Source organism: Puntigrus tetrazona, chromosome 10 (genome assembly GCF_018831695.1).
Source record: "Puntigrus tetrazona isolate hp1 chromosome 10, ASM1883169v1, whole genome shotgun sequence".
NCBI lineage: Eukaryota > Metazoa > Chordata > Actinopteri > Cypriniformes > Cyprinidae > Puntigrus > Puntigrus tetrazona.
This window is the reverse complement of record NC_056708.1, coordinates 10,479,678-10,492,919: the sequence shown is the minus strand read 5'-3', so window position 1 is coordinate 10,492,919 and position 13,242 is coordinate 10,479,678. Positions and strand designations below refer to the sequence as shown.

Sequence of the window (13,242 nt, the reverse complement as noted above, 5' to 3'; positions counted from 1 at the left end):
AAATCAGTTTTCTGTGTAAAAACTGTTTCCTTGTTTTTTTGTGCTAAGTCAGCTGATAAACCTCTATAATATATTTGCATATGTGGTTTCTGAACACTCTTTTTTTGTCTCTTCAGTTCCAGATTTTAGCGTTGACACGCTCTCCACCAATGCCAGCCAGGAGCTGCGAGGCCTGGGCATTCCCAAGGTGTCAGGCCTAGAGCGCAGTCAAGAGAAGAGCCAGGAGACGTCCCGTGAACTCTCCTCGGCCACCCCCTCATTGGTGCCCACATCTCATCCCAAACCTCCCCTCCCCGCCCCCCTTCACGTCCAGCCACCCCCCTCCAACAGGGGGTTACCCTTGCCCCCAAGCCCAGCCCAAACCCAGCACCCTTGCCCAGAGCGTCCACTGAGACCGCTGTCACCCCCTACCACCCTGCCTCAAACCCAGGGCCAAGAGCCCTCTCAGGCACCCCCAGCCCAACCTCAGCACCCACCTGAGCCCCCGCCTCATCCAAGGCCACCTCGAACTCCAAGCATCTACCACCACCCCCCATCACCAGCGCTACCGACCCAGCAGAACCCCACCCAACCTGTGCAGCACAGACCACCCTCACGGTGCCATCCGCGCCCAATCTCGGCCTACAGCGGAAGCCTTACCCTCAACGGCCTGAGGTGAGTGGGAATAAAAAAAGCTTAGCAGAAAGTGTCTGTTCAGTGCTTCCCACAGTATTTTGAGATACTTGTGGTGGCAGGTGATGTCACTTGTTTATTTGCATATTTATGATGTCATTGCTTCAAGTTTGCATTCAGACGAGATTTGGCACTTGAAATCTGTTCTACTCTACATACTGTAATACAACTGAATAACCAATAAAGCTGTTCACATCTTATTTTCTGTACTCATACATAAAACAGTGAACATGACCCATTAATACAAGTTTAGTATGTCTAGCTTACGCTAAAAGGCATATTCGGTGGTTTTGGCTTATTCAGTGCATTCTCTGCATCTGAGTAACAAACTATGAGGATATTAACAGACGAATTATGTACATATTTAAAAATGCTTGGAAACTCTGTTTGGTAAGTTATTTAATGACCACTCACTGCACAGAATGCATGCTGAGAGAGACAACTTTGCTGTATTGTTGTGACCCACCACAAATAAATCATTAGACACACTGGAGATTGCCTGTCAGAATGAGCAGTATGAAACGTGTAGGGCGAGGGGAGATTTTCCTCTTGTTAATCGATTGCGAATGTTTTTATTATCTGATAAAAACAAGTGTATAATAATTGTAATTAATGGTAATAAAAAAATATACATATTTGTATATTTATATATATATATTTGTCACCAAATATACCTGGGGCGGCCATCAATATACCTGGGTGGCCCACATATGTAAAAGTCTATGTGTGGGAATGCACTGCTGTTACGCTCCAGGTGTGTTACACACATCGATTGAGCAGCTGTTCAGAGCCCCATCTCTTAAATACTGTAGCAGAACAGCATGATTTCTGTATTAAAATGTAAAATGTATCAATCCTCCAGTAAACATGAGCCACAAACCCCTGTTTGTACACGCTTGTGTGTGAGCGTCTGACAGCACCGCAGAGAGAACCCCAACTGAGAGATTAGACGGTTTGATTCGTTCCCCTCCCACGTCGATGCTGCTGCTGCCTTGTAGCTGGCGGCGGCTTGTAGATAACATTTCCTCTGCTTGACTCAGACACCCTAGTATCCCGCAGAGAAGCAGATCCTCCCCTCCCTCCTCTCTCCATTCTCCGCCGTCCTTTAGATTTGTTGTGTAGTCCACCCTGCGCAGTATCTTGCCATTGGACTGCTGATGATAATTACACTGTGTGTTATTCTGTATGTGCGCAGCTTTTAATATGAATATAATTAGCATTTAAATGATTACTTAGCCTGTAAATGAGCTCTTTGTTAGATTGCGTACGACTCTGATAAATACTTCAGTGTGTACGGCTGTGAGATCCCTCCAGGAATAACACATTCTTCAGCACTTTATACACACTTTCCAGGTTTCTGAAACGGGATCCTTTCGCTAAATTTATAGCAGACACTTTCCACACTTAAAGCAATTTAGTGAACAAAAGAGTTTTGTGATTATAGGTTGGAAAAGGGGTTTTTCTTTTATACAGGCACGTTTTAACAATCGTTTATTCTCTCTTTCTTCACAGCAGCAGTCGAAGCAGCACTCCAGGGAAGCCCCCGGGCCCCTCTCCAGCCCCTCATCTGCACCATCACCAACCTGCCCCAACTGGGGCAGCGGCCTCCTTCCCCCTGCCCCTGCCGGCAAACCCCACGGCTTCGCACACCTTCCCCCCCTCCCTGCCACCCTCCACTCTTCCTCATCACACCAATATGTTTGCGTCGCCTGCTGCTCTGCCTCCACCTCCTCCTCTCACCTCAAACACTCTGCCGGTCCCTGGACACCCAGCTGGGAGTGCCTACTCAGGTGCCAATCTCTCATACAGAATCCTTTAATGCATACATAAATAAGATCAGACATTACTGCCAGCTGTTGAATCATGCAATTACCACTAATACCAATATGGTTCTCTCTGCATGTAGATAAACTCTTCTCTTGTAAAGCAAATGTGTGCTTTAAAACTTCTTGTATGTTTTCTTCTTCCAGAACAAGACCTTCTCCGGCAGGAATTAAACACTCGTTTCCTGGCGTCTCAGAGTGCTGATCGCGGGGCATCACTGGGCCCCCCTCCATACCTGCGGACTGAGTTCCACCAGCACCAGCACCAGCATCAGCACCAGCACACACACCAACACACACACCAGCACACCTTCACCCCTTTCCCCCACGCCATCATGCCCACGCCTGCACCGCCCATGGTGCGTACCCCAGCCAGAAATGTGAGGATAAGTGGAACACAACTCTAAAAAAATTATATTAATTGTGGTGATGGATTGATGATACACCTTATTTTTAACATAAGAGCGAGAGTGGCCCTGGGTAAATTGTGCAAGGTTTCCGATGTCGTTTGCTTTTAGACATTTTACTTGTCTATTTTACTTGACATTTAGCTGAGTATATTGCAAACTGATCGTATTATTTTAATTATTATAATAAATATACTGGTTTACAGTGCAAATCATTTTACAGTTTAATGCTTTTTATTGTTCTATAAGTTATTTCCCTTATAGACAATTGAATCTGAAGTCTTGCACATTCAAAGAAATACCTTATTTCCACTCTGCAAAATAAGGTGTATAAGCTTGACTGATTAAATGGACGACTGAATGTTTAAAATAGATGTATGTACATTTAAAACAAAATACAAGATACAGGGTTCCCACGGTCATGTAAAATTGTTAGTATTGTATCTTTAATTAATTATTCAAGCCGCTTTGCAAATGATGGTTTATTAGCGAGCCTGTAAAAATCAATTCTCATCAGTATGATTTGTAAAAATCCCCATTGAGTCATCAGAGATGACTAAGAAATCAATGGTGGAAAAACTGTGGGAACGCTGTAGGTAACTACTAAATTTGTGCATGTGTATTGTACTGACTGCTGAAACTTGTGCAGTACAGTATGCTGATTCAGTAAACACTGGAAGCCATGGCAGTGGCTCTTTCTCTCAATTGTAACCATGTGTTTCTCTCTTGCCACAATGTGGCTTTTCTTTGTTGAAAAACTGCTGTTTTTCTCTGGCATGCTTCACCACTCTCTGTTCTCTGCCCTGATTTTGGAATTGGCAGTCAGAGCCACTGGGGATACATTTTTGTTCCAGCCAAGCCTTGAGAACTTAATACTAGTTTATTCATTCCCAGTTTAATGACATCATTTTGGTCTGATGGAGTTTTGACTGAGGGCTTTTGGTTGGCAGACAGCAGAGCTGATTAGTGAGTTGAGGCTTCATACAGACGCTCCCACACACAGCTCGACGGTAACCACACTGCCCACAGAGGCTTAAAAGCGGCTTTTGAACCATTCCAGACTCAAAGACCTCTGAGAATGGCGCTCTGTTAGCTAATGAGAGTATAAAACTAGTTTGGGAGCCACATTGTTTACTCGTGAGTGGGAAACATTCTCTCTGGATTCAGATTAGACCACTCAAACCCTGTTAAATGAGCTGTTTATAAGACTATTTTTAGACAGCCGAATGGCTTCTATTTGACCATTCACAGAATTGCTGAGTAATACACATTAGTAAGAGAAAGACCTCGTCATAATTCACTGTAAATCGAAAAACGACAGCCTGGACAGGGCCAGCAGAAATAATGCAGGCCTGTTTTCTGTGCTAACATTCATTAATCAGGGCAGAGACCAATTTACTGCCAACCAAACACTTTTCTGGAGAGCACATTAAAGCATTTGGTATTTGTTTTGAGCCCCATGACTCCACAAGATATTTGTCAGGAGTAAATTGTTTGTAGGCCTGACTCCTGTATGTACTGAGCTCTGTTCCTCCTTTCCTCCACAGTTCGACAAATATCCCACTAAAGTTGACCCCTTCTACAGACACAGCGTGAGTACCTGTCATGTTTTTGGCATTTGCTGTGGTAGCTTTTTTCTTCCTGCTTAGTGCAATGGTTGTTGTCTTTTTTAATTTGTGCTCCAATAATTTAATTTCAGCATACTTGGCATTGTTTTTTTAAGCAATAAGCAGTCCATCCATAATGATACCTACACCAGGCTTTAAGTGCCTTAATGTTTTTATTAACACCATTAGGCATATTTTTTTTTACTAAAACATTATTTCATTAAGTAGGATTTTCTTTTATTATTGAAATGCCTCGTTGGATACTGTGGGAATCTTGTTAGAGACAAAACGTGCTTCATTCTACCTGCCTGTCCAACAGGTTAATGCAACTTTAATTTATTTGATCTCTGCCCTTCAATTACAGAGTCGCCATTTAGCAATGATTCAGTTGTGACACCCACCCATGAACACACACACACCGCTGTAATTACATGTATTATGCAGTGCGCTGTGATAATAACAGTCATTGCTATCAGAGCTGGTTTAGAGGATGACCCATATTGTAAATTCATCTCACCATTAATCTTTGTTTAATGTCACAACAGCTGCAGGTCAGATGAAGGTTGTATCATTATATGCAGCAGAATAAATGATTTGCAGTCTCATTCTTTTATTCATTCATTTTTAGAAAAACTAAAAATGACTTTCACATGGTGTGTATTTTCGTATTAAGCGGCGTGTCTTGTTTATGTATTGTGTAGATGTTAGTTTGTACAGGGACCTGCAGACTCACGGTATAACTGTAAACAGCTGACACGATCAAACAGGAACCTCACCGAGTAACTGTGTCTTGTATCCTTTTTCTTTTCTCAGCTGTTCCACTCTTACCCCCCAGCGGTGTCTGGCATTCCGCCCGTCATCCCACCAACGGGGCCCTTCGGATCTCTGCAGGGAGCGTTCCAGCCCAAGGTATCACAATATCAAAAGCTAAATGTTGGAATGTCGAGACAACTCCCAAAACTAACCTCCTGTGCTGTACTCCTGCACACATGGAACGGATCTAGCTAAATATAAACAGATCTCAGACAGTCGGTTTCTTCTTTAATAGATATCTATAGGTACAGTATAAATAGAGAATCAATTACACGTGTTTTTGTTATACTGTCTGGTGATGTACCACATTTAGCTATCAGTATGTGAGATATTGCATAGTATCATGTGTTTTGTCTTTGTGTACTACAGACCTCAAATCCTCTAGACGTGGCAGCCAGGCCTGGAGCCGTCCCACACACACTCCTTCAAAAAGACCCTCGGGTACGTACCCCAAACACACTTTTTGCAACGATTTAAACTAGTGCTGAAGGACACTACAGGCAAACGAAGCGTTACATTTGTCTGTCACGTTACACTGTTGTCCACATTGGTATGCAGGCAGTGATAGGAAGGGGAATACTCTGAATTCTGGCCTAATTATTCCACGAAATGCTTCATTAGAAAGGGAAATTTTAACATTTTAATTTGGTCAGTGATGAAGTGATGCTCGGATGCTAATTAAAAGTCCTGAGTGACAGCTTTGTGTCCCTAATCTCTCTCACTCGCGCTCTCTCTTTTTCCCTCTCCTCTCTAGCTGACAGATCCGTTCCGGCCGGTTCTCAGGGTAAGACTGCTTTATCAGTTATTCGGTTTGTTTCCCCACAGGACTCCACAGGAAATAGAGTAAAAGCTCATTACAGTTTAATCCCACCTTACACTGAGCACCTGCCTTCCGCTCCGCAGTCTCTTTAATTAGCTGTGCGCTGGGACTCGGCGGTCTCATCTCAGAGTCTATAGGAGACGCTATATGAGTTCCTTATCACTGAAAACACTTTGTAATGACATTTTCTCTAATTAATTTGCAACTGTGCCCAGAACATAGGAGCATAGAATGCAAAGAAACTTAATATTAACGTTCTAGTAAAGTTAAATTCCATAAAATGTACAATAATATTGTAAATAGTATTTTGAGATGTACCCAATATTCTGTAATAGAAGTGTTCAGAAGTTGAATAAAAATAAAAATGAAACTAGCATGAATATAGTCATGTTCGAACATGAAAATCTTACCTTGTCTTTCTGTCTCCACAGAAACCAGGAAAGTGGTGTGCTATGCATGTTCATATAGCCTGGCAAATCTACCACCACCAACAGAAAGTAAAGGTGAGATTTGCGTAACCTTTACCACACCCTCAAATCAGGATCAACGTTACATACGCAAAGAAATGTTCTATGTGCCTCTCTTTTTTCTTCTCATTGTTAACTGTTATCTGCAGAATAAAATATAGCCTTTTTTATTTTTGCTGTACTTTGAGAGGGGTGTGACATTTGTTCTCTTTGTGTCTGGCCTTCTTCAGCAGCAGATGCAGGTTGACCCACACAAGCTGGACTTTGGCCTCAAACCAGAGTTCCTAAGTCGACCCCCAGGCCCCACCCTTTTTGGAGCTATCCATCACCCTCACGACTTGGCACGACCCGCATCGCTCTTCTCAGCAGCAGGTGAGCAGACGACCAAAATCTTAGCATAGTCCCCGTTTCTTGATAGTCATTACACACCACCTATACTGCAAGTGAGTAAAGTAACAAAACCTAAATGCTTTCAAATTAAAGGCACCTATGCTGTAAGATTTGTTCATAGAACCATTCTACATTAATCCTGTTGTTTGTACTGTATTATGTACTGCATTTTCACTCCTGTCAAGGATGTATTATTTTAATGAACAGGGACAATCAAATTTGGCTACATACACGCACACCAAACACACCTGTGTTGGATTAAAATCACCTTTAATAAGCCTTTGAAGTCCACTTCCATGCAGTCAAATAGAGCCCACCCCTCAACTGAGCATGTCAGAAAAGAGATGCACAGAGCTGGGAGGCACTAGGACTAGAATTAGGAACTTTGCACTAGACCGTTAGGCTTGCATTGATGGTATTGAAACAAATTTCACTGTTGTCTGTTTGTATTTCAGGGGCCACACATCCCTCAGCTGCACCTTTCGGACACCCTCCACATCATCCTAGCAATTTTCTTACCCCAGCACCCCACTTAGGTAAGTTGTCAAGACTCTCACATATGCACATTCACACTCTTCCAGTAGATGTCTCTGTGAAGTCTACAACTGCTCATTGTTGTATTCTAAGGTCCCTGCCAATGTCCTACGGAACTTCAATTTGCCCCATCACACTTGCCTGGAAGTTTTTAGTAATCTTGCAGGCCTTGATTAGCTTGTTCGGGTGTGTTTAATTAGGATTGGAGTTAAACTCTATAGGATATTGGCACCCTGGTAGAAGAATTGGACAACCCTGGATTAAGGGTTACTGAACAATGAAAGTCAGTGGAGGATAAAAAGTTAGAACGTTTACTTAAATATTTATTTTATAAAATGTTTACAAAAAGGGGGGTATTTTGAGTCATAACATTCTGCAGTGAAGCAAGCTGATTCACACCATCATTTCATTGACTGATTCCTTGTTCCTGTTGTGACTTACAGAACCCTTCAACAGGCCGCCTTCGTTTGGAGGTCTGGCCTCATTAAGCACTGCAGCCTTTGGTGGGCTGGGAAACCCAGCACTCGGTAAGTGCCAATTTTTTAAAATTTGAAAATGCACCTTAACTTAACAATTTATTATTCAAAATATATTTTTCAGGTATAAGACTAATTGTAGGTTAAAAAAAATAATTACAGCACACATCTAATATTTTGACATCAAAGAATGCTCAAGATGGAAATGATCAAGATCACATTGTTTTTTTTGGTTTTTGGGGGGTTTTTTTAACCCAGCATCCAACTCTGTATTTGGCCACAAAGATGCACCCAGCGCACAACAGCACTTCAGCGGACCCCACGAGCCATGGAACAGACTCCACCGGACCCCGCCGTCCTTCCCCACCCCACCTCCCTGGCTGAAACCTGGAGACCCTGAACGAAGCGCGTCTGTCAGCTCCCATGAGAGAGAACGTGAACGAGAGAGAGAACGAGAACGGGACAGAGAGAGAGAACGTGACCTGGACAAGAGGGATTCATCAGTCAACAAGGATGATAAAGAGCGGTGTGTAGAGCTGTGTTGATGATACTTTCATAGCATTCACTTGATATTACTTGTCAGTGATAGATACACACACACACACATATATATATATATGTGTGTGTGTGTGTGTGTGTGTATCTATAATATAAAAATATATATAATACAAAAAATACAAAAAATATATATTTGCCTGATTGTAATGAATAATTTCACCTCTAGGGAACCTGCGGAAAAGAGGCACCAGAATCACCAATCTCCGATTCCTGTGAACCCCCTCACTCTGATGAGTCACACACGGTCGTCTGAGCCTTCCCGGAACCACATCCCTTCTAGTGAGTCTCGGGACAAGGACAAGTCCAAAGATCGCGAGAGAGAGCGAGATCACTCGGACTGGAAAGACTCCAACACAGATGAGCACAAGGTGAAGGAGAATCACCACAGTGACAAAGACACTCCTGTCATCCACGACGGCCGAGTTTCTGAAGACAAGCCGGCCAATCGGGTTACAGCGTCACCCTACATGCGGCCAGGCGGCTTAGATCGGGTGAATGGCGGGCTGACTCGAGATGTGTTAGAGAAGAAGGCCGATATCACCTATGAGAAGAAAAACAGTGAGATAAAGGTGAAAGAAGAGAGGAAAGAGGAACAGGATGGTCCCACGGAAAGATCCCCAGAACAACGATCAACACCGCAAGCACCTCCTCCCCCTCCTCCTCCTCCTCCTGCTGCTCTCCACCCTCCATCTTCAATGCCGGTACCCATGGGCATGGCCGGTATGCATCCCATAAACAGTATCAGTAGTCTGGAGAGGACTCGTATGGTGGCCCCGTTCATGGGTATTAGTCCCATCCCAGGGGCAGAGAGGTTCCCCTATCCTGCCTTTCACTGGGATCCAATGAGGGACCCTTACCGAGGACTCGATATCCACCGGAGGGATCCGTTAGCTCGGGACCTGCTACTGCGGAATGACCCTCTGCACCGGTTAGCAGCACCGCGGCTTTACGAGGCAGAGCGCTCGTACCGGGACCGCGAGCCTCATGACTTTAACCGAGACCACCCTCACGGGCTGACCCTGGAACAGCGGCGGGAACAAGAGCGAGCGCACCTAGAGGAGCGGGAACGTCTGCATTTGCTCCGAGAAGACTACGAGCAGGGGCGTCTGCACGCGATGCATCACCCCGCTTTAGACGGACACCTCCCACACCCGGGTCTCATGGCCCCTGGACTTCCCAGCATGCACTACCCCCGTGTAAGCCCCTCCTCTGCCGTGGCTGCCCAGAATGGAATCCTCAACAAAACCCCTCCCACCGCATCGCTCAGTGCCCCACCTCCTCTTATCCCAACTCTGGGAGCGCGCTCCACGTCTCCCAGACGGACTACCCCACTCGGCACTGACATTAGAGACAGACCCCCCTCACACACACACAAAGACATTGAGGCGCGGTGAGACCCCCGGTGGACTGTCATGGAACTCAAAAGCAAGCACTTGAGGCTGTATCATATCTGTGTATAGATTGTGCATTACTGATTGTTTTATTTGTGTTGAGTTTTGTTTTTGTACAAAAGACTGAGATTTTTTCATGCTCTTTTATCCCGTTCGCTCCTGCATTGATGTGCATTCTTAAACATGTACAGTACACTGATCTCGAGCAAGTAGACGAGCGCTAGATCTCCGACATGGAAAGATGATCTTGGAATGTACAGGTACCTCAGTACGTTGCGAAAAGGCAGAACTTGTAGATATGTGTAAAGTTGGTGTGTTTCTCTCCTTGAGGAAAAAAAAATTTAAGGTACAAATATGCAAATGGGTGTTATGAAAGCTTTACTTTAAAATGCTGTACATAGTGGGCAGTGATCAAAAGGAGAGCGAGCGAGCGCACAGGCTCTGGTTTTAGTTTAATGCTGCATATTAATGGTTTGGAAGGATCATATTGTCCAAGAGACCACATCCCTTCTTTCAACTATGCAACTCTTGCGTGGGCTCTCTCTCTCTGTATCATTTTTCTCTTCTCTAGAGGACAACCAGTCTCTACTGTACCGTCTCAACAGTACATGCTTACACATTACTCGGATCGTGATTGTTCCTAAATGGAGGTTTTCATGTTTTACTCACACATATGACGTTCCCTAACTTTTGATCCAGAAACATGCTTTTGATCTTCAAGCTATAAAGATCTGTGTCGACAATCCTTACAAATACACCAATGTTCTAAGAAGCTAACAAAACCTAAATTCTCTGAATAAATTACCTCTAAATCAAAAGCAAAAATTACAACACGTCCCATCATGTCATGAGAAGTCTGAGTACAGAAAGCAGGACAATTCTCTATTGGTCTAGCTGTGTTTTAAAGTGTTATGTATCTACACAATGATAAAGCGAGTTGTAAGCTATGGACAGTTTGTTTTTATTGAGCAGAGATCTATTTTAGTAGTCCATGGGAGGGATAGTTGTGCGCTTTTAAACTCTGTGAAATTCTAATGTTGTGCAGTGTTTTTTTTTTTTTTTTTCTTTAATTTTCTCTACTTTTTTTTTTTTTAATCAAACATTAAAATGTCCACTGAAGCAGTAGTGGGTAGTCAATACGTATTGCAAAGAGATTGTAAGAAACTTTTTTGCTGTTTATCATGTACGTAAAAAAATGAAGTCCTTTCTAGATCATGTACAAAAAAAGGGTGAGGCGACAGCATGCTCCTCAGTTAAACTTGTGTTATGTAAATTGTGCCATGTTATTAAAAAATGTGAACTAATCCTGTCCTAAAGTTTGTTTGTCAATAATTGACATCGTAGAACAATCAGTACACTCAATATACCAGCCAAATGTGGTATTATTGCTCATGTTTATATTTTTCATATTAAATGCGTGACTTTAAAGTTCATGTGAAATCAAAATGGACACTTTGCACACATTGATAGTCTTGTAGTGAATCCACTGAGAAACATACATATAAATTAGTAAACAAAAAAAAAAGCTTGAGGGGCAGAATATTTTCAAGCAGTAGTGAGCGATGAAGATGAAAAATAAAACCTGCCGGATCAATAAAACTTATATATCATACCGACTTAAAAGGAGAACCTGAGCAATATATAAAACCTAAAATAGCACAGAGACAGGTAGTGAGTTTCACAAGGGTAAGCATTTTTCTTTTAGAAAATGTAAAAGTCTAGTCTATGGCATATAGCTTGGGTTATTCATCAGAAGAGCAAAAAAACTCATCTCAACAGTTTAACTGATGAAACTTTATTCAGAATAATGATCTTAGCAGAGTATGTCCAGTTGACAGTCAGTACCCCAAAGCATCTCATTGTTTCCAGAGACAGATCTCTCAAAGGGCTACGTGCAACATAAAAATAAACCTCTGTAAAAAAAACAAAAAAAAAAAACATCTGTAACAACAGTATATACTGATACATTTTATAGCAACAGTATGTAGTTTTCTTTTAAAATCTTTACACAAATTTGCATATCCATAAGTAAAGTATGAAACAAAAGTTAGACGTCACAAGTGAAAAAATACATGGACCATGCAAATGTATGAATAATAATAATTTGTGATTAAAAAGAGCAAGAGCGAAATGGCTTCTTTTGAATTGTTCGACTCTATCACTACAGTTTATTATAAATTAGAACATTAATCTCTAGACTAGCAATCGTTATATCGCATGTTGACAATGTTAATGTCATTTATACATTGGGAGGAAAAAAATTACATTTCAAAACAACAGCCTAAAATATGGCACAACCTTCGCAAGATGCAATGCGGCTTATTAACCACTAGAGGGCCAAAAGTTACACTGTGTGGTTTGAATGGCCTCACTACTACTACAACTAATAAAAAATAGTGCAATATAAACATGTCAGGAGATGGCCCTGTGTTCCGAGATCAAACCCAGAACTGCACTATCCATCGTTTTCATTATTCTTCATATCTGTTAAGATATTAAAAATGGTTAATAATTTTCCTCGTGAGCTCAACAGGAAGCCAAGTGACGTTGTTGCCTGCAAACAGAAACATTTCAAGCAGACACGACATATAGTGCTTTGAGCGCCTGCCACCACTAGATGTCAGCAGAGCTCCTCCGTTAAATCTGAAGGCGTCGCAGAAGAGCTCTGGCAACATAACCTGCAGGAGCAGGTAGGCGGAGGAACAGGTGCAGCGGAGGGCGTGGTCCAACTCTCACGCGCCGATCCTGCGCATGAGGTCATCGGAGGAAGTTAATGGGCCGGTCGGCCTGGTTTCTGAAAGCCACAGGCATGCAAACAACGAATGCTGCCAAACAGGAAAAACCCACGAGTCCAAAAGGCAGAGAAGATTTCAATCGAGCGACAGCAAGGCAGACAACGAGAGCAGGATCTATCGTGACGTAAGTGAAACACGTGAAATGATTTACAGGCCAAACGCTGAGATCGCGCGTGTTCCACTATAGATCGCGTGCCATCCGATTTGCATTGATTTCACTGATTTACCGGGATAGCATTTTAATCCACGAGATACAGCAGCAAATAAAACTGCATTTCAGAAACTGAGTGACATCTGAAAGAAACATCAATCAAGCAGTGAATAACATCAGTTCCTCCAGCTGCACTGCAAATCTAAAACATCCGCTCCAGCATGCTGTGCTCGGCTTTTCTTTCTCCTTCCCTCCATCTTAAGATGCTAAAAATCTCCTCGGTCTGCACAAATATAACCATGGAGGGGATTAGATACAAATACTCAATCTCACGCCTG

At 42.8% G+C, this 13,242-nt stretch overlaps 1 protein-coding gene across 9 annotated transcripts in view; it reads left to right on the top strand.

Moving 5' to 3' along the window:
- Positions 1–11,267, top strand: part of auts2a (activator of transcription and developmental regulator AUTS2 a) — a 281,245-nt gene extending 269,978 nt beyond the window's left edge. For 4 of the 9 annotated variants that reach the window (XM_043250826.1, XM_043250824.1, XM_043250832.1 and 1 more), the window contains 13 exons: positions 117–654; positions 2,185–2,462; positions 2,643–2,875; positions 4,450–4,494; positions 5,323–5,418; positions 5,692–5,763; positions 6,077–6,106; positions 6,574–6,645; positions 6,840–6,981; positions 7,455–7,535; positions 7,977–8,060; positions 8,268–8,535; positions 8,734–11,267. In XM_043250826.1, the coding sequence (XP_043106761.1) occupies positions 117–654; positions 2,185–2,462; positions 2,643–2,875; positions 4,450–4,494; positions 5,323–5,418; positions 5,692–5,763; positions 6,077–6,106; positions 6,574–6,645; positions 6,840–6,981; positions 7,455–7,535; positions 7,977–8,060; positions 8,268–8,535; positions 8,734–9,961 (3,167 nt within the window). In that variant the 3' untranslated portion in view covers positions 9,962–11,267. The remainder of the gene's footprint in view (positions 1–116; positions 655–2,184; positions 2,463–2,642; positions 2,876–4,449; positions 4,495–5,322; positions 5,419–5,691; positions 5,764–6,076; positions 6,107–6,573; positions 6,646–6,839; positions 6,982–7,454; positions 7,536–7,976; positions 8,061–8,267; positions 8,536–8,733) is intronic. The other 5 variants (XM_043250831.1, XM_043250828.1, XM_043250830.1 and 2 more) reach the window with 5 other exon arrangements.
- The last annotated feature ends 1,975 nt before the right edge of the window (positions 11,268–13,242 follow it).